Source organism: Coregonus lavaretus, assembly GCF_964263955.1.
Source record: "Coregonus lavaretus genome assembly, chromosome: 15".
In the NCBI taxonomy this organism is placed as follows: Eukaryota; Metazoa; Chordata; class Actinopteri; order Salmoniformes; family Salmonidae; genus Coregonus; species Coregonus lavaretus.
In genome coordinates this window covers 22,603,231-22,629,376 of record NC_140002.1, presented here as the reverse complement: position 1 = coordinate 22,629,376, position 26,146 = coordinate 22,603,231, and the positions used below count along the sequence as shown (strand labels likewise).

The window sequence follows — 26,146 nt, the reverse complement described above, 5'->3', positions numbered from 1 at the left end:
CTTTTAGAAGTGAATTAATGAACAGAGCCCACATTTGCATGTAGCGTCTCTACGTCTTTCTGTTTTTGCATGAATGGTAATTTAACCAGAAACAACTGAGTCATGGCGAGAGAGGGAGGGAGAGAGGGAGAGTAAATGTATGCTGCTTGCACGCTTTTCTTTTAAGTACAGCGTCCTCTCTGCTCTCATTCAAGGGTAGCACAAGGTGATACTCTGTTTTGTTTTTCTTCCCTCCTTTTCCCAGAGAACAAACCTTCCCTCAGGGAGGGTTTGGACAAATCAGGATCCCCATTTTCATATGTTTAATGTGTTTCTATGCTCCGTATCTGAGAACAAAAGGCAACACTCTGCCTCATCATGCCTCATCCATCAGAGTTGACAGTAGGGATTTTGCCTCGCAGAGAAAATGTAGTGAAAATGGGGCCTGGCTTTTCTAAACTAAACATATGGTTAGTTTGTAAGAGGTTTCGGCTCAATACTGTGGGGATGAAAGCCAATGACCAAGGTGTTAAAGTCTATGGAAACAGAGGATGTGGCCATTTTCACCGTATGAGAATATATTGTGTTTTGCTCTCACACAAGGTAGCATTGTTATGCGACGCTAATCCTTTTCCCTCTTTTTTTGTCTTGCAGGATCTGCGAAAGCAGGTAGCTCCGTTGCTAAAGGGCTTCCAAGCAGAGGTGAGTGCTATTTAAAACTCTAGAACATTTAATACCTAGCTTTCCTTAATCGATTTAAGGATGTGTGTAGCCTACTGTACAACGTGTATGTTGTGAGGGATGGAGGACATTTTGTTTTTGCGGGGAGACAGTGGCCCCCTGACGCACCCCATAAAGGCTGACATGTGCCGTCTTTGCCTGGCTAGACTTGTGCTGGCAGGCTGGCTGGCTGCTCTGCTCTCCTGCTGGAGGAGCCTTCCCTTCCCCAGTGGAGCCCGCGCCAGGGGAGTCCATTATTTGTGTCCTTTTATGAGGCTCTCTAGCTCCCAGCCATGTTTAAATTGCATCCCCTTAAAAGATTCTAGCCAAACTGCTCCTGATCAGAGCTGCAGTCTTAAAGTCCAGGCAGACATGCCTTTCTCAGTTTCATAACCCCCCACCCCCCACCTCCCCTTTATGACTATGTGTCACATCGTCTGATGCAAAGCTCCTTTTGATATCTGCTAAAATGAATGCAATTGGCCTCCTGAATAATTCCTTGCCAATGGGAGAAACATGTTGCCAATTGTCTCTTGTACTGAGTCTCTGACTTTCTGTGTGTCTGTGTGTGTGATATTGTGGTATCATTGCCTCAGAAAAGTGAACACGGGGGTGTGGATTAGAGTAAATGAGCCAGTTTAGACCAAGGGCTGATTCGCGGGTGGACAGGGGGAGCGAGGGGGTGGGCGGCTGATGGCAATGGCGCTTTAACCCTCTAGTCTGGAGGGGGTGCAGGGTGGGGGTGCAATGCCCACTATGACCGCGGTGGGTTTAAATCCCTGACCCTGACAATGCGCCCTGACAGCCTAGGCCAGCCACAGGGAAGAGCGGCCCTGCCTATTTAACATTTTGTCCTGAGAACGCCCCTTGCACCGCTCTAAAAGTATGGTAACTTCAGAATTGATTTAGGGGACTTTAATGATAATAATGTGAGCTGTGAGAGGCGGGGAGGCGGGGAGGAGGGGTGTGGGAGTGAGAGCTGTGTTTCTGGCGCCATCTCTTAATTCCTCCTCGAGTGCCACTCCTGCAGTAAATAAGGGCTTAGCGATGTGAGGGCTTTTGGAGAGCATCTAAACAGGCCCAGCCTCACTCCTCTGAGTGCCTCCGCTGCTATACTGCTACGGCTGGGGCCTGCCTCCTGCCTCGGCTGTCCGAGGCGCTGCCTGAATTGCTACAGTCAGTCAATTCACTTTTAATCTTCATCAAATCAGGAAAGGATTTCAATTCAAATTCAATTAGAATATATTTTTTTAATGAATTTAGAATAGGCACTGATGTGGTCACACTGGCGAACAAGTCAGTGTTTATGTTTGCTTGAGGCTCTTTAATTCTTGACAGGCAGCAATGTCTCATCCAAAGGAAGCGACATCCATAAATCTGTCAACCATTTTAGGGGACAGATGCATGATAAGTGTTGCCGACTGCAAATTTGTCCTCTGTCTTGCTCAGTGCATATTTAATTTGGTAATGATGAAGGACTGTAACATTTTGCCACTTTATGTCAGATTGCATTTTTAATTCGGAGCATGCATTTGTGAGTCTACCTCACTAATTCATGATATAAAATGTTTTGAGTTCAGTCTGAACATAACATATAAAGGGAGTAGCAGGCCTTTAAATGATGTCTGGAGTTCTCTGCCTTGTCATGGACACAGGCCATACATAACACTCACCCTGGCGATGTTTCCAGACCACAGACTAGACAACCCAGTATCACAGATTGTTGTGAAATAAACACAAATTACTTATTGGAAATCTGTGACATGCACATGAAAAAGTGTATTTTTTCATGTGCAGTACACGATTTTGAATACAGTGCATTTCAATCACAGAAAAAGACAGTTGTTTATTTAAGACAGAAACGATTACTAGAACATCACTAGTCGTCTGACCCATGAGTAATCCGTCTTCAGTGAATACGGTCCTGTTACAGATTTTCCTGTTCCAGGAGGATTTACCAGTACTATGCAGCGTTACTTAGTGGAACAATTAAATACACTGCTCAAAAAAATTAAGGGAACACTTAAACAACACAATGTAACTCCAAGTCAATCACACTTCTGTGAAATCAAACTGTCCACTTAGGAAGCAACACTGATTGACAATAAATGTCACATGCTGTTGTGCAAATGGAATAGACAACAGGTGGAAATTATAGGCAATTAGCAAGACACCCCCAATAAAGGACTGGTTTTGCAGGTGGTGACCACAGACCACTTCTCAGTTCCTATGCTTCCTGGCTGATGTTTTGGTCACTTTTGAATGCTGGCGGTGCTTTCACTCTAGTGGTAGCATGAGACGGAGTCTACAACCCACACAAGTGGCTCAGGTAGTGCAGCTCATCCAGGATGGCACATCAATGCGAGCTGTGGCAAGAAGGTTTGCTGTGTCTGTCAGCGTAGTGCCCAGAGCATGGAGGCGCTACCAGGAGACAGGCCAGTACATCAGGAGACGTGGAGGAGGCCGTAGGAGGGCAACAACCCAGCAGCAGGACTGCTACCTCCGCCTTTGTGCAAGGAGGAGCAGGAGGAGCACTGCCAGAGCCCTGCAAAATTACCTCCAGCAGGCCACAAATGTGCATGTGTCTGCTCAAACGGTCAGAAACAGACTCCATGAGGGTGGTATGAGGGCCCGACGTCCACAGGTGGGGGTTGTGCTTACAGCCCAACATCGTGCAGGACGTTTGGCATTTGCCAGAGAACACCAAGATTGGCAAATTCGCCACTGGCGCCCTGTGCTTTTCACAGATGAAAGCAGGTTCACACTGAGCACATGTGACAGACATGACAGAGTCTGGAGACGCCGTGGAGAATGTTCTGCTGCCTGCAACATCCTCCAGCATGACCGGTTTGGCGGTGGGTCAGTCATGGTGTGGGGTGGCATTTCTTTGGGGGGCCGCACAGCCCTCCATGTGCTCGCCAGAGGTAGCCTGACTGCCATTAGGTACCGAGATGAGATCCTCAGACCCCTTGTGAGACCATATGCTGGTGCGGTTGGCCCTGGGTTCCTCCTAATGCAAGACAATGCTAGACCTCATGTGGCTGGAGTGTGTCAGCAGTTCCTGCAAGAGGAAGGCATTGATGCTATGGACTGACCCGCCCGTTCCCCAGACCTGAATCCAATTGAGCACATCTGGGACATCATGTCTCGCTCCATCCACCAACGCCACGTTGCACCACAGACTGTCCAGGAGTTGGCGGATGCTTTAGTCCAGGTCTGGGAGGAGATCCCTCAGGAGACCATCCGCCACCTCATCAGGAGCATGCCCAGGCGTTGTAGGGAGGTCATACAGGCACGTGGAGGCCACACACACTACTGAGCCTAATTTTGACTTGTTTTAAGGACATTACATCAAAGTTGGATCAGCCTGTAGTGTGGTTTTCCACTTTAATTTTGAGGGTGACTCCAAATCCAGACCTCCATGGGTTGATAAATTTGATTTCCATTCATCATTTTTGTGTGATTTTGTTGTCAGCACATTCAACTATGTAAAGAAAAAAGTATTGAATAAGATTATTTCATTCATTCAGATCTAGGATGTGTTATTTTAGTGTTCCCTTAATTTTTTTGAGCAGTGTACATTCTTAGAAAAAGAAACAGTCCTAAAATGGAACCCTGTGGTACACCTTTATTTTGATTGGTTGTTTGCTACCTCGTTGGTGTTTATAACAAATTGCTCTCATGCTCAAAGATATTCTATAACTTTTAACTCAGTTGAAGCATATTAAGTTAATTCCACTGTACTGAGATATTTGATTATTTGAGAAATCCCTTCAGAGAAACACAAACTGTACATTGTAATCTTAGAAATGCGCCTTGAAATCAAACTGTTGTTTTGATCACTTTGATGATCACGCGTCTCCCAACGCTCCCCAACGCTTTCTATGAGCACCATTGTGTTGCCATGTTACACCCAGCACCCCAGTCAGCTTCTTATCCCTGACAGTAATTAGTCACCACTACTTAATTATATTCCTATTCCTGTCGGCTCTTAAAGTATTATTTTGTTAAGTGCTCTGGATAACCTAAAACAAAGCCCACTCTCTCACTGAGAGGCCCAAGAATGTGTCTGCCCTCTGAATGGCTGCTAAATAAAACTCCTAGCTGCTACTGCATGCCATGACTCAGTAATTGGTCAGTGGCTGTTATCAGCCTGGCTCTGCCATGCTATATAGGCCTATATATAGACCCCTGGACCAGTGTAGATGGTGGGATTTAAAAAAAGAAGAGAGAATGGAAAGAATGTACAGTAACGCCAGCTACTTTTAAAGATTTGCCATGCTTCAAATGTCTGTCACCTTCAAACCATCTCAAAATGTCTATCGCCGACGCCTCCCAATAAAGAGGCTGCTTAAGCGACTAAAAGCACTTCTTTATAATTCAGCAGTGAGGAATGCCATATAATTTTCATGAAGTTAAAGGGTCTGGAAAGACGGCTCCCTGTACACCTCTCTCAGGCAGAGCGGAACCGCACCGCAGCCCCTGTCTGGCCCATTAGCGTTCATTGTGGTTGGCGCGAGCGATTCGTGAGGGCCCCCAGGCCTATTATTGATGGAGGTAATCGCCCCTGTTTAAATCACCCCAGGTTTAAAAATACCCACTACTCCTCCCACATCACACAGGCCCGTCTCACAGGCACCAGCCTGAGACTCCTGCAGCCATTTTCATATATCTCCTCTGTGAATAAATGGGACGATTGGCAACAACAGGAGATGTCCCTGACCTTCGCAAAGGCCCAACTTATCATCTCAGGAATTTGGGGCTTCCACTTTGTTTTCCATGAGCATCAGCTGGTTGAGAGATAAGTGTTCTAGATCTCAGCAACTGCTTCTCGTGTGAAAGCAGTAGTGTTGACTGCTTAAATAGAGAGCAAAACAAATTACTAAATGGAGACTCAGCGTGATTCAAAGTACGGATTGTCAGAAGATACAGGACACAAGCATTTCAGCTCTCTCCATAGGGGGAAGGAGAGGAAAAAGGTCACTTTTTCTGTTCCCTCTGTTCCTTATACACAAGGCAGAGCATGACGTGCGGCGCATTAGAATATCTGAGATGCTCTACGACTTCTGGAAGGCCTCAAGGGTTAGGGAGAGGGGCCAAGCCAGGCAGCCAGATCTGTTTGGGCTGTTTCTCTTTTTTTTATTTCTTTCTTTCTGTTTCAGTTTTTTTTTTCATTTGTGAAATGAGCGAGCGCTTCTTTTCCTGTCAGGAAATGAGAACACAATGGGGAGCAGAGCTCTGCACGCGGCGCCCACAGGCCCATGTGGACACACACACCACAGCAGGGGGAGGGAGGGAGGGCTTGAGAGCTCAATGGCACCTCCTCTTGGGGAGAGGGGGGATCTTTCTACCATTACCACCCCCCACTGCAACTGCAGCCTCCCCCCACCTACTCACATACACACTTACACATGCATGCACGCAAACACATTCTTTCCTGGCCTCCCTTGATGCTGTCCCTACTGTCGCCAAAGCCTCGGAGGGAACCTATCCTTGCATGTAGCGTGAAGTGTGATACGTGTGAATGTCGTGTGTGACGCCACCAGAGTGTTCTCCGTCTCTCCCCGGACCACCTCTGCTTCTCCGAGACACCACTGAGAGTCTATCCCAGATGCATTTTATAGCCACAGCAACTGTAGCTTGATGACAAACTGTCACTGTAAATGAAAAGGGAAGAACACGTATCAAGTCAGTCAGTGGCGTGTAAAGAAATCAGTCGTTAAGGAACAGGGTTGTGTAGGTTACTTTCTAAATGTACTCCATTACGGTTAATAGTTACTTGTCCAAAATTGTAATAACTTTTGGATTACCCAAACGTAGTAATGTAATCTGATTACTTTTAGATTACTTTTCCCTTAAGCGGTGCAAGTTAGTAGCTGGCACAGCCACAAAGTCATAAAATCTGATTTAAACCTAACCACACTGCTAACCCTAATGCCTAACCCTAACATTAAATTAAGACCAAAACGTTTTTTTTTTATGTCATACATTTTTACAATGTAACCAATTTTGACTTTGCAGCTGGCCCATCTAGAGGAAATCGATCAGTTCTGCCTCAAGGACAAGACTCATCCCAATAAACGTCAACGTACTTAAGAGGCATTGAAAGAGGACAAAAATGAATATTACCAATTGAACGACCTCTATTGCAGGATAAGTCAATGTTAGAGTTTACATAGCCAGCCATAAATGGATGTTGCATTTAACTTTATGGGTTGGTTATGTAGGCTTCTTTTACGCCATTGCTTTCTATTTCAGTTAATAATATGATTAGTCTATCTTTACATTAAGAAAACAGAGTCTGTCAGATTCCCAGTCATTCCAATTAATTTAATACCCCTTGATCTTCAAGAATAGGACTTGGAAATATAGATTTGGCAAATTATTTGCATGTGGAAAAACTAGATGGTCTCACTTGTGGTCTTCTTAAATTAAACCTGTTTTGACAGTATGGAGCACAATATCACGGTGGAGTTTAGAAGGGAGAAACTCAAACTTTTATTCCATAGGCTGGGATCTGCACTATGCAGTTGTTGCAAGAGCGCATTTTCACTGGCTGTCCACTGGGGCGTATTCATTACGCTGATTCTGTTCGAAAACGTTTCTTAAACGGAAGCAAACTGAATGAAACGGGGAGGGACCTTCCTGAATTTGTCAAATTTTGCTCTGTTTGCTTCCGTTTCGTTCTTAAATGGTAAACGGTTTCCGTAATGAATACACCCCTGGTCGCAAAAACAATTCTTGATAAGCAACTTAGACTTCTTCAATTCAACCGTTAGGCTATTGGGTTAAAATACACATATACATTTGTGAATAGCCATCCACATCAACCACAATCCATCCGTAAGGCGCAAATAGCTAAATGAGAGAGCAGCCATGTGAATCACATCAATGCGCTATGAAGCTTAGATATCAATAATAAGTGATATCCATATTGCCCGTAGGCTACACCACTGCTGTTGTCCTTACCTCCAAGCATTTATTAAAGTTGGATAATCTTTGGATGACGTCAGCAGTCGCACCATTGGAAAACATAGCTTGGACTGTAGCCTACAAAAGCCTATTCCTGCTCTTTTCCCGCGATCCATCAAATGCATTTGGTGTGTCATCATAGTGGTCTCTGATTTGTGATCAGACTCGCTCAGGTGGACCAAGCTTAAACTTGCGCCTTTTTCAATGCTGTTTTGAATGATATTGAGAAAACAGAAAGGTGTCAAAATATTTTTTTGCAAACATCCTTTCTGAATTTCAAAGTAATCATCTAGTTTTTCAAAAGTATCTGTAATCTGATGACTATTTTAGCTGGTAACGTAACAGATTACAGTTAGTTATTTTGTAATACCTTACATGTAATCTGTTACTCCCCAACCCTGATAATGAATGAGATTTAAATGTGAGTAAATCGTTAGTACGCAGTGTAGGCTATTATTTTATTTAAGGGCACACAGAATCAGTGTGACACATTCAAACCCCACCAAGCCTAGTCAGGCAACCGAATGCTACAGAGAGACCTTCAGGAGACGTGATGGCTGTGGCAGAGAGACACGTACAAAGTGGCATAGGAGTGGGACAAATGCAGGAAGTCACTACTGATTTTGCATAATTGCGGTGTAATTTTGGATGTCTGTCTCGTCGTAAGGGCACCGGGAGCCCAGGGAGAAGGCTGTGAAAGTCAAGTTGGCAGCTCGCACAGCGCTGGGATTAGCTCAACTCTCAGACTGTGTGTGTGTGTGTGTGTTAGCATAGGCATACAGTAAAAAGGGGAGACTGGGATGGGCCTCAACATATCAGGTTATTAAAAGTGTGTTTTCAAAAGGATTTTGTGTGAATTGCACATACAATATGTGTGTGATTGTGTAAAGGCATACCCGCCCCTGTCCTCGAACCCACTCCTCTCTACCGTATCCTTGAATAAGATGTCCCTCCTTCTGTATATGATTTAAGCTAGCCTCTCTCCAGTGCCTCCCGCCCCCATGGTACACAGAGAGAGGGGGTGACTGTGATGATGGCATCAGGATCAGATTACTCAACACCCAATCCTCACCTCCACCATTAGGGGGATGAGAAAAACATCTGACCCTGGACCAGTGGTTAGAGGAACATCAACCTACTTCTCTAATGTAAGGCTACAGCGATGAGTAGAACTATATATCCATACTACTGTAGCTACCTGCAAGTAGGCCCCCATATGACAACCCCAGGTGACACAGAGATGAAGAGAGGGAGCTAGCTAGCTGTTTCCTGTTTCCCTAGGAAGCCCAGAGGATGCCCAATGCTCTAAGTCACCATCACTATAATTCCCTGCTTAAAAGAAAGCTGCAAAGCCAGTAATCCCTCCTACCCAGCCCAAAAAGAAGCACACTCAAACACACACACACCTCTCTCTCGCTCTCCCCGCAATCTCTGCCCCGCACACGCACACCACTCCGGATCAGTTATCCACAGCTTAAAAGCTGCTCTGCAATTAAGGGGTTAGGCCAGGTCACAGACAGAGACAAGCAGGCGACGGTGTCCCCTGGCCCCTAAACCCATGCCAAAGCCTTCCTTGTGTTTCATCTAGCTCCCACTAGCGTCATTAGGCTAGCAACCACCGTCTAATTTTAAGTTGTTCCCGCACCCCTAAAGAGTCCAGATGGTTCATTAGAGGGGCGTTATGCTATACCTGTGAGCTGGTCAGGTTTGGCGTCGGCCCAAATCTCGCCTTTCTAACACGCAAACGGACTAACACACACACACACACACACACAGGAGTCATCTGTGTGTGTCTTTGTATGTGTGTTTATGTGTGTGTGTGTGATCATTCAGAAGGCAGCACGGCCGGCGTTGCCAGATGCCCTCCCCTGTCAGAATGTGTATGGGGCTGCATTGGAGAGAGAGGCAGATAATCTGCACTGAGCCATGGCTGCACAGTCACGCAGGGCCTTGGCACACACACACACACACACACACACACACACACACACATCCATTTCATTACCGTACCTCTCCCTCCCTCCCTCAACCCCCCGTCACTATCTATCCCACTTCACCTTCTCCCCCTTTCCCTTCACTTTCAATGGAAAGCCAAAGAGGGAAACAACCTTTTCCTGACAAGATGTCTGGTGGATCCCTTTGCCCAGTAAGCATGGAACTTTAATTGCTCCATCTGCGATAGAGAGAGAGAGAGAGAGAGCGAGAGGAGAGAAGAGAAGGGGAGAAGGGGAGGGAGGGAGGGGGAACTTGGCCCTGCCTAGTTTGGATCCAGATGTTTTCCAGCAAAAGCCCATTTGAACATGTTTAATTTCTCTCTCCCCTAGGAGCCAAAAGTGACTGGGGCTCACTGGCGTTTGTCAGTGGCAACTGCCTGCCTCGCTCCATAAATCAAAACCTCTAACAGAGTCTGGGCAGGAGACGTCCAAAATACTGTTTTTATATGATTTCTCCTTTTTGGAACCCACTGTTTGGTGTCTGTAAACACTAGTTCTGGACGCTTTTAACCTAGTGTGTATGTTGCTGACTTGCAGTTGTACTGTGCCACATCTTTTTGTGAATTTGAGCAAACACTGCCACCCTATGGGTTGGGAAGGAAACTGTAAATGTTGGGGGGAGGTGGTATGTATGTGTGTGTGTTGTGGGGAGGTGGTATGTATGTATGTGTGTGTGTGTGTGTTGTGGGGAGGTGGTATGTATGTGTGTGTGTGTGTGTGTTGTGGGGAGGTGGTATGTATGTGCGTGCGTGCGTGTTGGGGGGAGGTGGATGGAACAAACAGAACTTCTTTCCTCTTTGGTTGGTCTAAGTGTGTGTGCGTTTAGTCCAAAAAACACTTGAAGTAGATCCTGGCTGACTGACACTAGCAGTGTGTTACAGGATGTACAGTAGCTCTCTACTCCCCCCTCCCCTGCTTCCTCCCTCCCCTCCTCCTCCCATCCCCTCCTCTACCCAGGGATGACCCAGTTAGCTGGCTTTGGCCCAGTTCAGAGACGATGCCAGGACTGGCTGGCTGGCTGCTCACACTCTCAGAGCAGTGGAGGAGCGCACACTCAGCAACAAGGCTAAGGCCTGGACTGGGCTCTCAGGAGACACCACAGACACATAACACACATACACGCTGCCTCTGGGCTGCTCGGTGCAACCTCAACAACAGCCACACACATGAAGACTCTGAACCCTACAGTGGGCGGGCCCACTGTCTATCATTAGCTCACATAGCTAGGCCAATTGGACACCTTTCTTACTCTTATACACTACAGGTAGAAGTCAGCAAGTGTATTAAAAAAAAGTGCTTTACTATGGTTGTTTACTGAGGCCAAATGGTGAGTATCTTGAAAAGGAAGAACAGTACAGTCGGTCAATTTGACGACCAATACGTCTTTTATCTTGTTGAAATCTTGTTGAATAAAGTTTAAACTGTATTATTTTTCTCCGAAGAGTGTTATTAGATCCAAATGCCTTACATAGGAAATTATTTTATTGACAGCGCATGATAGCAAGGTGGTTTAATGTATAGAGCACAGCTCCTCTGTAGCTCAGCTGGTAGAGCACGGCGCTTGTAGCGCCAAGGTAGTGGGTTCGATCCCCGGGACCACCCATACACAATTAAAAAAAATAAAAAATAAAAAATATGTATGCACGCATGACTAAGTCGCTTTGGATAAAAGCGTCTGCTAAATGGCATATTATTATTATTATTATTATTATTATTATTATTATAGCTTTGGCTTTTAGGCTTTCGCATGCTTGTGTGTGTGTGTGTGTGTGTGTGTGTGCGTGCGCAATAGATCATATAAAAGGGTGTGTGATGGTGTACATAGAGTACTCACCACTAATATAGCTGCTTCCATGTGACTGAAAGCTGATCAAAAATGCATCAAAGCGTGAGGGGGGATTATAATAGTGTGAGAGGGCCGATGCATTACTTCTGTCGTATGACCCAAAGATGGTGTATAACCAACCATCCACCAATCATGCAATTTAAAAAGGGTTGGACAAAACCCTTTCTCCTCTTTTGCCATCTGTTGCCCAGTGTGGAACTGAGGGCGAGAGAGGGTTCAGGGAAGAGTCATCTGTGGCCTGTATTTTTCCTCCTCTCCCTACCTCTCCAAGGGCCAAGGAGGAATATGGTACAGTATTTGACTCTGTCTGTGACGTATCTCCAAAGTGTGTTTACTTTAATCTTTTAGACGGTATTTGAGAGGCAATCTGGAATGGATGTTGAGCCACACAGACTGTTGATGATGTGTTCTATCGTGATTCATGAAGTACATTTGCGACGTCTGTAATGCTATGCTTCATGGGCGGGTATTTGTGATGTATAGTGTGGGTTTGGAGCTAAAAATAGCAGTTTATGAAACCTCTTTAAATCATAAATCTTTGATTTTTGAGCCACATGCAGTATAGTGTAGTTAATGTAAAAGCAATGCTGTATCATAACACCTGCATACTACAGAAATGTCATGACTATAGAAAAATACCTCCCTACCACAGCACTTCACTCCTATACTTGATTGTTGATGAACTTCAAAGCAAGGTCTGTGGTGCCTCTTGGCCAAACCCCAAATCACATCACCCCCTTCATGACTCATTGTTTAGCTGCCTTGGTGCTTTCCAGTTTTAGGAGAGCTGTCTGCCCAGCCCACAGCAGAGAAACACTCAGTATTCATGATTAACTGAGAGGGTTGGAAGCTCAATCTCTTTTAGCAGGTTGTTACTAAATTACATTAATGAAACTACAATTCATGTGATTTTAAGACTGGTCAATAGACCTGTGTGGATATCGTAGCACTAATAGATCTGTAGCTGAAGCTGTTAAGAATTAATAGATTTCTATATAAACCAGATTCATGTTGAACTACATTGGATATGTGACTATTTGTCCTATAAAACTAGATTAATCTTGATGGAATGAATAGTATAGGGAAGATGATGCCAAGGTATAAAAGCCTTTATAATCCCAAAAATGTGATTATGGTTGTTGTGTTGTTCTCTGGAAAAAAATGTATCATCTCCTCTTGACCCCCTTCCCCCCTTCTCTCTCTTTTCTTAATCAATCTCTCCATCTCTCCTTTCAGATCGACGCAGTGAGTAAAAGAAGTAAGGAGTCAGAGGCTGCCTTCTTAAACGTGTACAAGAGATTCATCGATGTCCCAGGTAAGTCTCACCGCAACTGTGTATGCGAGGCACATACATTTGTCATGTTTATGAGACACACGTCTCTGGCCCCACATACACACACAGACGCGTTCCTGATGACTTCTCCTGAAGTTCCTGAGACAATGTGCGTCCTGAAGCCCTGTGAGTGCCGAGCGGTGGGGAAAATGGGAAGGGATGGGGAGCAGGGCATACAATTCACTTTTTGATCCACCAGCCGCTGTGGCAAGTAGATAAAAAAATCTACCAGCCACTCTGATTTTTTACCAGCCAAAATATTTTTTATTCATCGAAATTACACCAACAAAACATGAAAAAACAGATGAGCATGCTTTGTAATGTTTCTAAAACAATAAATGTATTACTAGTAAGAACTAACTAATGTGGTATATTTAAGCAATAAGGCCAGAGGGGATGTGGTATATGGCCAATATACCACGGCTAAGGGCTGTTCTTAGGCACGACGCTACGTGGACTGCCTGGACACAGCCCTTAGCCATGGTATATTGGCCATATATCACAAACCCCCGAGGTGCCTTATTGCTATTATAAACTGGTTACCAAAGTGATTAGAGCAGTAAAAATAAATGTTTTGTCATACCCATGGTATACTGTCTGATATACCACGGCTGTCAGCCAATCAGCATTCAGGGCTCGAACCACCCAGTTTATAATGAATAATAACAAATGTGTGACCTGATTTAACCAAAATAACACAGATTAGACAAATTTCACCTGCCCCTTTAAGGGCGGGAGGTTACCATGGTAGCGTGACTCGAGTCATGTTTGTGCCTGTGAGATTGGGTCTGACTAGTAGAAGAGTTTTCTTCTCTTCCCTAGCAGTTAAAACTCAAACAGAAAAACAACATAGCTTGTAAACAAAACAATGTAAATAGCCAAGAAACACAAGGACAAAGTCTCACTTCAGTAGGCTTTCGTTTCAAGTAAATTAGACCAACTTTTATGCCTGTGCCCAGCGCTTCTAAAAATGAATCTTTCATTTAGCTCTTCACGTGTGCACAGCCCCCAGCCAGGCAGTGTTGCAGCGTGAGGTGGGATAGGCTATATAGGATTCATTGTTCTTTGATTTTGTTGAATTTAATTTACCAGCTATGAAACAAAATGGCGGAAATACTTTGAAAACAGCTACTGCAGCATTTATTTTACTATAAATGTGATCATACTTGACTATTTGTATTCACAAATGCGAGTGAAATGCTTGCACTGTGGAGCCCTGACCACCCGCCAATGTGGCTGGTGAAATAGACATCTTACCCACCAATGCCAAAATCTACCTGCATTTGGCGTTGTTAATTTTAGGCCAGGATGGGGAGGACATTGATGATTTCAACACACTGACAGACACACAGTCACTGTTAACACCAGTGTTGTTGTCCATGGAGATCTCCTGGCCAGTGGTTTTTCCACCTAACTGAAGCACTAGACGACTTGGATAGGCAGACTAATAGTGGAAACAGACAGTCAGTAGTGGAGGTCGACTGGACTGGAGTGTGTGTTTGTCTGTGACGGACTGAGCTTTTTGAGCTGACTCGATCCTGTGGCTGTGTGTGGCTGTCTGTCTGAAACACATTTCCTCCTTGGTGAACTTTATCGACACACACACACACACACACAGAGGCCTGTAGGAGCAAGCCGGCCGGCCTGGGGAACCACGTAGTACATGCGTAAATTACTGCTTTTGTGTTTTGGAGATTCCAGCCTTGCCTAGGTAAACACACACACACACACACACACACACACACACACACACACACACACACAGAGAGAGCTCAAAGCCTGCCAAGACAGAGAAGCAGCACCTAGAGACCTCTTTGCCTTGGCTCCCTTACGTCAGTTGGTGTTCCAAGTGTGTGTGTGTCTGAGTGTGTGTGTCTGTCTGCCTGTGTGGGGAAAATCTAGGAATGTCTGTATGTTATCAGTGTAATCTGCAGCCTGTCCAGTCTTGTCTCCATGTCTGAGGATGAGAGATCACTACTCCACTGATTATCTCATAGATGTGTTTGTGATCACACAGACCTAGCGTCAGTGTGTGACCACCCCTTGAGCTCTGTTGAACACCAAGGAAAATGCACACACCTTACCTCACTCTCATCCTGATGACGCTTGGCAATAGAATGTCAAAGTTGACAGGTGTCTCCACCCGTCTGCCCTCTAGCCTTCTCATGCAACCTTTGGAAATATTCACACTGTTCTCACAAACAGCCCAGTGTTCTGTAGCAGGCTAGAGTGATTGCACTGAGCAGTTGGTACTGTCTCACTCCTTCTGCTCAGAACACACACACACACACATGCCCATCCAGACAGTGCTGGTGCCACTGACTGTCAAGTGAAGGGACAATCTCCTGGTTATAAGTTCCGGGGAGGACATGGAGAGAGAGATTCCATGTGACACACTCTGTAGTCCGTCCGTCTGTTCTGTTGAGAGCAGCAGTAGAGTGGTAGGCACTGGGACTAGGCCGACAGATGAGTTGTACAGCCCAGTACTGTGACAGCACTCATTATCACCCAAATGTGACAGTATGACCTTCTGTCCTGTCAGTTTTCTTAATCATATGGGGTATTCAAAGCACACATAACAAGAGTGTAACTAATATCTTTTTTTTTTAATGGGACTAAAAGATGAGTTCCATTATAACCCTTCAAGTATGTTGGTCTAAAGTAATTTTTTATGACAAGAAATTAAAGTACATTTTCCCAAAAATGTATAATGTATTTGTCAACAGGTTTGACTAACAGTGAAATGCTTACTTAAGGGACCTTTTCCAACAATGCAGAGTTAAAGATACAAATAAAATAGAAATAGTGACACGAGGAATAAATCCACAGTGAATAACGAGTAAAATTTACATGGCTATATACAGGGAGTTACAGTACCGAGTCGATGTGCAGGGGTACGAGGTAATTGAGGTAGATACTGTATGTACATATACAGTTGAAGTTGGAAGTTTACATACACCTTAGCCAAATACAATTTCACAATTCCTGACATTTAATCCTAGTAAAAATTCCCTGTCTTAGATCACCACTTTATTTTAAGAATGTGAAATGTCCGAATAATAGTAGAGAGAATGATGTTTGATTTTATTTCAGCTTTTCTTTCTTTCATCACATTCCCAGTGGGTCAGAAGTTTACATACGCTCAATTAGTATTTGGTAGCATTGCCTTTAAATTGTTTAACTTCGGTCAAACGTTTCGGGTAGCCTTCCACAAGCTTCCCACAATAAGTTGGGTGAATTTTGGCCTATTCCTCCTGACAGAGCTGGTGTAACTGAGTCAGGTTTGTGGGCCTCCTTGCTCACACAAACTTTTTCAGTTCTGCCCAAAAATGTTCAATAGGATTGAGGTCAGGGCTTTGTGATGGCCACTCCGACACCTTGACTTTGTTGTCCTTAAGCCATTTTGACACAACTTTGGAAGTATGCTTGGGGTCATTGTCCATTTGGAAGACCCATTTGCGACCAAGCTTTAACTTCCTGACTGATGTCTTGAGATGTTGCTTCAATATATCCACATAATTTTCCTTCCTCATGAAGCCATCTATTTTATGAAGTGCACCAGTCCCTCCTGCAGCAAAGCACCCCCACAGCATGATGCTGCCACCCCCATGCTTCATGGTTGGGATGGTGTTCTTCGGCTTGCAAGCGCCCCCCTTTTTCCTCCAAACATAACGATGGCCAAACAGTTCTATTTTTGTTTCATCAGACCAGAGGACATTTCTCCAAAAAGTACGATCTTTGTCCCCATGTGCAGTTGCAAACCGTAGTCTGGCTTTTTTATGGCGGTTTTGGAGCAGTGGCTTCTTCCTTGCTGAGCGGCCTTTCAGGTTATGTCAATATAGGACTCGTTTTACTGTGGATATAGATACTTTTGTACCTGTTTCGTCCAGAATCTTCACAAGGTCCTTTGCTGTTGTTCAGAGATTGATTTGCACTTTTCGCACCAAAGTACATTCATCTCTAGGAGAAAGAATGTGTCTCCTTCCTGAGCGGTATGACGGCTGCGTGGTCCCATGGTGTTTATACTTGCGTACTATTGTTTGTACAGATGAACGTGGTACCTTCAGGCATTTGGAAATTGCTCCCAAGGATGAACCAGACTTGTGGATGTTTTTTTCTTTTTTCTTGGCTGATTTATTTTTATTTTCTCATGATGTCAAGCAAAGAGGCACTGAGTTTGAAGGTAGGCCTTGAAATACATCCACAGGTACACCTCCAATTGACTCAAATGATGTCAATTAGCCTATCAGAAGCTTCTAAAGCCATGACATCATTTTCTGGAATTTTCCAAGCTGTTTAAAGGCACAGTCAACTTAGTGTATGTAAACTTCTGACCCACTGGAATTGTGATACAGTGAATTATAAGTGAAATAATCTGTCTGTAAACAATTGTTGGAAAAATGTATTGTCATGCACAAAGTAGATGTCCTAATCGACTTGCCAAAACTATAGTTTGTTAACAAGAAATGTGTGGAGTGGTTGAAAAACGAGTTTTAATGACTCCAACCATAGTGTATGTAAACTTCCGACTTCAACTGTAGGTACGGGTAAAGTGACTAGACAACAGGATAGATGGTAGACAGTGTGTGTGTGGCGTCAGTATGCATGTTTGCTTGTGTTTTGTGTGTGTGTGTGTTTATGGATTGGGGTGTCGGTGTACACTACCGTTCAAAAGTTTGGGGTCACTTAGAAATGTCCATGTTTTCCATGAAAACATACATGAAATGAGTTTGAATAGAAAATATAGCAAAATGCATAGGAAATGTAGTCATTGAGAAGGTTAGAAATAATGATTTTTAATATAAATAATAATTGTGTCCTTCAAACTTTGCTTTTGTCAGAAAATCCTCCATTTGCAGCAATTACAGCCTTGCAGACCTTTTGGCATTCTAGTTGTCTATTTGTTGAAGAAATCTGAAGAGATTTCACCCCATGCTTCCTGAAGCACCTCCCACAAGTTGGATTGGCTTGATGGGCACTTCTTACGTACCATACGGTCAAGCTGCTCCCACAACAGCTCAATAGGGTTGAGATCCGGTGACTGTGCTGGCCACTCCATTATAGACAGAATACCAGCTGACTGCTTCTTCCCTAAATAGTTATTGCATAGTTTGGAGCTGTGCTTTGGGTCATTGTCCTGTTGTAGGAGGAAATTGGCTCCAATCAAGCGCCGCCACCAAAATGGAGTGATAGCCTTCCTTCTTCAAGATCTCTTTTACCCTGTACAAATCTCCCACATTACCACCACCAAAGCACCCCCAGACCATCACATTGCCTCCACCATGCTTGACAGATGGCATCAAGCACTCCTCCAGCATATTTTCATTTGGTCTGCATCTCACAAATGTTCTTCTTTGTGATCCGAACACCTCAAACTTCGATTCGTCTGTCCATAACACTTTTTTCCGATCTTCCTCTGTCCAGTATCTGTGTTCTTTTGCCCATCTTAATCTTTTCTTTTTATTGGCCAGTCTGAGATATGGCTTTTTCTTTGCAAATCTGCCTAGAAGGTCAGCATCCCGGAGTCGCCTCTTCACTGTTGACGTTGAGACTGGTGTTTTGCGGGTACTATATAATGAAGCTGCCAGTTGAGGACCTGTGAGGCGTCTGTTTCTCAAACTAGACACTAATGTATTTGTCCTCTTGCTCAGTTGTGCGCTGGGGCCTCCCACGCCTCTTTCTATTCTGGTTAGAGCCAGTTTGCGCTGTTCTGTGAAGGGAGTAGTACACAGCGTTGTACAAGATCTTCAGTTTCTTGGCGATTTCTCACATGGAATAGCCTTCATTTCTCAGAACACGAATAGACTGACAATATTTGTTTCTAGCCATTTTGATCCTGTAATCGATCCCACAATTACTGATGCTCCAGATACTCAACTAGTCTTAAGAAGGACCGTTTTATTGCTTCTTTAATCAGCAGAACAGTTTTCAGCTGTGCTAACATAATTGCAAAAGGGTTTTCTAATGATCAATTAGCCTTTTCAAATGATAAACTTGGATTAGCAAACACAACGTGCCATTGGAACACAGGACTGATGGTTGCTGATAATGTGCCTCTGTACGCCTATGTAAATATTCCATTAAAAATCAGCTGTTTCCAGCTACAATAGCCATTTACAACATTAACAATGTCTACACTGTATTTCTGATCAATTTGATGTTATTTTAATGGACAAAAAAAATGCTTTTCTTTCAAAAACAAGGACATTTCTAAGTGACCCCAAACGTTTGAACAGTAGTGTAAGTATGTGGAGTGTGTGGGTAGAGTCCAGTGTGTGTGTGTATAGAATCAGTGCAGGAGAGTTGGTGCAAAAAAGTGTATGTGTGTTTCACCATCAAATAGTGATTTGTGAGAAGCGTAACATGGGAACAGGCTGTCCATGGCTAGATGTTTTAGAATATTAGATTAACAGTGTGTGTATGACGCAGGGTGTCAGAACGCAGCACAACATTGTTGACATAATGGGCCTTTGATAATGCTGTTGTGTCCTCAACGTCTTGTCTGGTGTTGGAGAATGTATTGCTTCTCCCTCCAAGGACGTTGTGGAGATAACTTGGGCCTTGTTTCATGTTGCAGAAGGACTAGTTTACTGGGAGGGTATCAGATTCACAACACACTGGTGTGTGTGTTTGTGTGTGTGTGTGTGTGCGCTCCCGCACACAGAGGAGAATGGAAGCATGGAGGCTGGATGTCTTTCATCTCCAAGATCAGACCTCTTCCCCGTCCCTCTCTTTCTCTCTCCCTCTCTTCTGCTGTTTCCAGACTATTTCTGAATATGCTCTTATACTCTTGTACACTGAGTGTACAAATCATTAAGAACACCTTCCTAATATTGAGTTGCACCCCCTTTTGCCCACAGAACAGCCTCAATTCGTCGGGGCATGGACTCAAGGTGTCAAGTGTTCCACAGTTGTGTCAAGTTGGCTGGATGGCACAATTGGCCCAGCGTCGTCCAGTGTAGGGGAGGGAATGGCCGGCAGGGATGTAGCTCAGTTGGTAGAGCATGGCGTTTGCAACGCCAGGGTTGTGGGTTCGTTTCCCACAGGGGGCCAGTATGAAATAATAAAAATAAAACAAAAATAATAAAAATAATGTATGCACTGGATAAGAGCGTCTGCTAAATGACTAAAATGTAAATGTAATGTCCTTTGGGTGGTGGACCATTCTTGATACACACGGGAAACCAGCAGCGTTTCAGTTCTTGACACAAACCGGTGCGCCTGGCACCTACTACCATACCCCGTTCAAAGGCACTTAAATCTTTTGTCTTGCCCATTCACCCTCTGAATGGCACACATACGCAATCCATGTCTCAAGGCTTAAAAATATTTATTTAACTTGTCTCCTCCCCTTCATCTACACTGATTGAAGTGGATTTAACAAGTGACATCAATAAGGGATCGTAGCTTTCACCTGAAGTCACCTGGTCAGTCTATGTCATGGAAAGAGCAGGTGTTCCTAATGTTTTGTATACTCAGTGAACTCTCTCTTTCTCTCTCCTTCTCTTTTTATCTCCCTCGTTCTTTCCCCCTCTACCACTTTTCATATCCCTCCTCTTCCTCCCCCTTCCCCCTAGCTTCCTCCTCCTATTCTCTCTCTCTCCCTCTCTCGGGGCCAGGGGGGCTAATGTAATCATATGATTATATAATTAACCCAGCTGTCTCATTAAAGAAAATCAACTGGAATTGGGGCATAATTAGTCATACGCCAATTAGTGACCGTGTCGATGCCGGGCACTGATGAGGCCAGGACTGGCAAGACTGGCAGCGCCCAACGTGGAGGGGGGGGGGGGGGAATCAGGGTTAGAACACCCTGCCAGTCTCCAAATCCCAACTCCTCCCTATCCATCCCTTACCCATTACCATCATTACAATCTCTGACCTTGATACTGTTTTGATTAATTCAATTATTCAATATGTACTGTACATCAATAGATCTACAGTTTCCACTACTGTGGGTTGTGTCTATGCTGTACTACTATTGGATACATACTGTACAAGTCTGTTTACAGGAATGTGTTGTTTTCCCATGGGTTTCTCTGTCCAAGTCCGTAAGATAAGAAAGTAATCATCATTGTCCAGAAACCTAGCTCGCTCCCCTCTTACTATCTCTTTCCTCTCTCATTCATTCTCCCTGCCTCTCTCTCTCTCATGCCCTTTTGCTTTTTCTCTCCCTCTTACTCTCTTTGCCTCTCTTCCTCTCCTTTGTCTGGGCTGTGTGTGTGTGGTGGCAACAGCAGTGCTGTCTCAGCTCTCCAGTTCTGCTCTGTGCGAATGGGGGCAGCTATACATAGCTCTGCTGCTCTGGCACCCAACACACACACATCAGTCAGCCTCGCGTGACTCGCCCTGGCCACTCAGTCACTACCAGGCACAGGGACACAAAACCCCACTCTACACCTTACTGTTGCAGTGCATGGAAGTATGTTTGAATGGAGTGAGGGGTAGAGGTTAGAGACTGACTGGATGGGTGTGATCTCCTCAATTAACCGATCTTCAAAACATGTAACACCACTTGCTACATACACTACTGTTCAAAAGTTTGGGGTCGCTTAGAAATGTCCTTGTTTTCGAAAGAAAAGCAATGTTTTTGTCCATTAAAATAACATCAAATTGATCAGAAATACAGTGTAGACATGGTTAATGTTGTAAATGGCTATTGTAGCTGGAAACGGCTGATTTTTAATGGAATATCTACATAGGCGTACAGAGGCCCATTATCAGCAACCATCAGTCCTGTGTTCCAATGGCACGTTGTGTTTGCTAATCCAAGTTTATCATTTGAAAAGGCTAATTGATCATTAGAAAACCCTTTTGCAATTATGTTAGCACGGCTGAAAACTGTTGTGCTGATTAAAGAAGCAATAAAACTGGCCTTCTTGAGACTAGTTGAGTATATGGAGCAACAGCAATTGTGGGTTCGATTACAGGATCAAAATGGCTAGAAACAAATATCGTCAGTCTATTCGTGTTCTGAGAAATGAAGGCTATTCTATGTGAGAAATCGCCAAGAAACTGAAGATCTCGTACAACGCTGTGTACTACTCCCTTCACAGAACAGCGCAAACTGGCTCTAACCAGAATAGAAAGAGGCGTGGGAGGCCCCAGCGCACAACTGAGCAAGAGGACAAATACATTAGAGTGTCTAGTTTGAGAAACAGGCGCCTCACAGGTCCTCAACTGGCAGCTTCATTAAATAGTACCCGCAAAACACCAGTGTTCAACGTCAACAGTGAAGAGGCGACTCCGGGATGCTGACCTTCTAGGCAGATTTGCAAAGAAAAAGCCATATCTCATAAAAATAAAAGATTAAGATGGGCAGTCTGAGAAATTGTGATTAGTAACATGTAGTGTCCTTTACTCTCCCCTCCTCTCAGACCCTGTGTCGGCCCTGGACACTGCCCAGCAGCTACAGCTGAAGGTCCAGAGGATGCACGACATCGAGACGGAGAACCAGAAGCTCCGTGAGACGCTGGAGGGCTACACCCAGGAGATCGCTGAGGTCAAGAACCACGGTGAGACTGAGACACATACTCTTTCTGAACCTATCCTGGACCAGTGTGATCGACCGAGTTTGAACCGATGGGCCACAATAAATTGTTGGCTTGCTGAGCTAAAGCCCTAGGCATTAGCTCAGGGTGCTAACACAACCTCATCCACTGAAACGCTTCCACTACACCAGCACAGAGAGCTAGGCTAAGACTCCCATTGGGAGATTCATCAATGCTTAGCCGTCTCTAAAAGGGATGGAACACCTCAGCGGTCTGGTTGAAAGTATAGTAAAAGTATATGCGCAATGTTAAAAGTTGTAAGAAGATATCATCTGTAATGCGGATACCGTTTCAAGAGCCGATGTCCGTGGAGTTACATCAAATGCTGTAAAATAGCTAACAACTAACATCAAGTAAGTGGTCAGCGGAGTCGTCCCAAAGTCCCTCCATAACCCCGAAATATAGATATTTTTTAAATAAAGGCTCTCCTCCTCCATAGCCCTCTTTATGAGAAAGTATCCCCTGGGCAGTCTTTTCAGATGAAGCCCCATTGTATAGGCCTCAAAAGCCTTCACTGCTTTTTCTCTTTTCAGAAAGGCAGGGAAAAGAAGGGGAGGAGAAGAGGGGATAGAGGGAGGAGGAGGGTTGGTTGGGCCTGCCCTCTCTGTCTTTGGAATTCCCCTCCCACCAAGAGCTAATTGACCCAGCTCAATAGCTGCAATATTTTATTTTGCCATAGATTTTTTTCTTATTTCATTTTTTCTTCTCCTGCTCGCTCCTCTTTTTCTCTCCCCCCCTTTGGTCCCCATGACCAGGCTAAGCTACAGATCTCCTACCTCAGCGGCGGAGGAGAGGAGAATCCCCTCTCTCTCATTCTCTCTCCTCCTTCCCTCTCTTCCTTCATCTCTCTCGCTCTCATCCCGGCCAGCCGAGGCCATTGATCCCCTGCAACCTAAATGTTTAAAGTTCAATTTAACAGTTAAGGGGGAAAAGGGCTCAGAGGGGACTCATCGCCATTGATTATGTGTCAGGGCTGAAACAGTGAAGTTTAAATCACCGCAGAGGAGGAGGAGAGAGAGAGAGAGATTGAGAGAGGGCACCAGCGAGTGAGCGAGAGAAAAAAAGGAAGAGAAGACGAGTAAGAAGTGGGGGGAAAACTGAGAGCTCTCAGTCAGTAATACAAGTGGGCTGTGCCAATACACACACTGCACACAGTGGAGTGGAGCCCTGTTCCTCCTACTCCATCTTACTTGGAGAATCCGTCTGCCTCTGTCAGTGTAACTGACAATCCAGACTTAGCACATCAGGATGATGTGCAGGAGCCTTATGGCTTGGTCCCTAATATCATGTTGGTACTCTGGTTTATTTCTTACCTGTTATCCTATCACTTACTGACTGTTTGTGTTTTCTCTCTCCCACCCTCTCTCTCTGTCTCTCTCTCTGTCTCTCTCTCTGTCTCTCTCTCTCTCTGTCTCTCTCTCTCTCTCTCTCACACACAGAGGTCACAATTAAAGCACTTAAGGAGAAGATAGAGGAGTATGAAGAGACCCTGAAGAAACAGGCCAAGGAGCTGGGCCAGGAGGAGAAGAGAGGGGGAGAAAAGGAAGAGGAGAAAGAGAAGAAAGAGGGAGAGGAGGGGCAGCTTCACAACGACCATGCAGAGGAGGAGAGGTAAGCAGTAGCGCCCCCTGTAGCCCATACCCTGCCCTGAAACTACTCTGCTAGTACGGACTAGCTGTGGAGGATAGGCTAGCTAGTGTTTGCCAATGGGCAGCGACTACTGGCTGCAGCTTGTGTCTGAGTATGAGCGATGGTTAGGCCCAGACTGAATACCCTTATAGCTGTTGTCTGAACTATTATCTGATATTGTACTGTAACAGTATTTAGTTACATATTTCCATACTTCCATGGCGAACCAATTATTCTCTTAATAAATTGTCCGCTCAGTCTGTCTGGCCTTAACGATGGTCAGTTTCATACATGTTTGCATTGTAGATAAGTGGGTGACCAAGTTTAGTTAACCTTCCAGTGAGGCTTGGCCGTAGTTTATCAGATACATCAGGGTTGTTGTGAAGGGCACTGAAACGGACTCCCTATCACGTTGTCATTTACACTTTCACTCAGCACTTGAGCTGAGCAAGTATTGAATCAGGAACGGGAGATAACCGGCACTCATTCGTTTTTTGCATTGTTTTACCCCACCGTATTCCTATTGAACTTGCTCCTAATCATACTGTAACTGAATGTGAGATATCTCAATTTGAACTCGAACCAGCTCTCCCTCAACCCCCTGTCACACAATATTATATGATCCCATCAGTGTGTCCTGATGGAGGCATATGCGGCCGTTACACAAGGCTTTTATTGGGACCAACCAACCCAAACTGTAATCCCATTGCACCGTAATACCTTTTAATTCACCGCTGTTTGTTTACTCCTAAACCCCCCGGCATGGATGGTAATACCGCACTGAGCCTCCTGATCATCACTGCTGCCAGACTGGCACTCACAGGACAGGGACACAGTTCGGCTCTGTTATGTCAGAGGGCAACAATACGGCCCCATTGTAACCTATTGTCACCGCTCTCACCCTTGTTACAAAGACGCCACCATAGACCCCATTCTGCTACCTTGAATTATATTAATGTTTCCTGGTCACCCAAAAATAGCACCTGGTAGGAAAAGAGAGGGGGAGGGAGAGGAAGAGAGCAGAGGTACAGTACAGTGACATGGGGATGAGTAGAGGCACAACAGTGGTGCAGTCATCCACAGAGGGAGGAACTGCAGGGCAGTCAGAACCAATGTGTCAGTGAGGTTTGTTTCCCTTACTGCAGCTTTGGCTGAGGCACCTCCTCGTTTTTGAATACATTTGAGGTTGAGAGATTCTCTGGTGAGTGGTGATTCTTGGTGTTGTGGAGATAGCCTCTGGATCCCCGTAGACCAATTCTGATTGGTTGACTTTGTGCGCTGATTTTGACCAATGAGCCAGCATCTCACCACAACTCCATTTAGGCCACACACTCTGGCAAGGTCGAGGATATGTGATATCTGGTGATATCTCACACTCTATGAAAACGAAATACAGACAGAAACTGGACAGCCCAGGTTGTAAACCTTATGTCTTCATTATCATTTCCAAATCTGGCGACTACCCATACGTCACATAAACAGTGATATCATGGATGATAACTAACTACACCCAACCTTTATAGTCTTTCCCTTTGGAGATCGACAGTTTGTCCTTATAATGAACCAACTCCCAAGGAGAAACGGGCTCGACCCCTCTCATCTTGTCCTCAGTAATAGCTAGCCAGTCAGGAGTTGACATTCATTCTTCAGGGTTTGGAATGTTCCCCTCCTCTTTAGCGCTGAGGTAAATTGATGAGTCGTCTGCCAGTGCAGGAGGGCTGGTGGCATGATGAGAGGCCCTATGGGCGGCCCAGGTGTTTAAGTATTGATAATAATAACCCCCCGACAGACTTGACAGAGCAGAACAGCCTAGCTGCTGTTGGCAAAAAATACAACACTTAACTGTCCTCTCCACTTGCACTCTACCACTTCAACTGGAATCAGAGCGAGTGCTCGTTCGTTTGAGCGGGTGCTATGGGAACCTGTCTTATTTTTTCTAAAGTGCTGATAGGCTGAATTGGCCCCTTCACTTTGAGTGATGATATACCTCTTAGCTTACCTGTAGCCTCTTGATGCTAGGCTAGTGGTTAGCAACTATCCTGCTATAGGCCTAGCCTTTTTTTTTATCTTTAAAGTTGATACTTTTTAACCTGTTCACTCTTTTTTTGTTGTGATGCTAGTA

General features: G+C 44.8%; 1 protein-coding gene across 1 annotated transcript in view; it reads left to right on the top strand.

The window, feature by feature from the left end:
• cux1a (cut-like homeobox 1a) overlaps positions 1 to 26,146 on the top strand; it is a 237,913-nt gene that overhangs the window by 91,341 nt on the left and 120,426 nt on the right. Inside the window, exons 3-6 of the mRNA XM_084178371.1 lie at positions 634 to 681; positions 12,748 to 12,826; positions 22,222 to 22,359; positions 23,835 to 24,006. Coding sequence (XP_084034497.1) covers positions 634 to 681; positions 12,748 to 12,826; positions 22,222 to 22,359; positions 23,835 to 24,006 — 437 coding nt within the window. The remainder of the gene's footprint in view (positions 1 to 633; positions 682 to 12,747; positions 12,827 to 22,221; positions 22,360 to 23,834; positions 24,007 to 26,146) is intronic.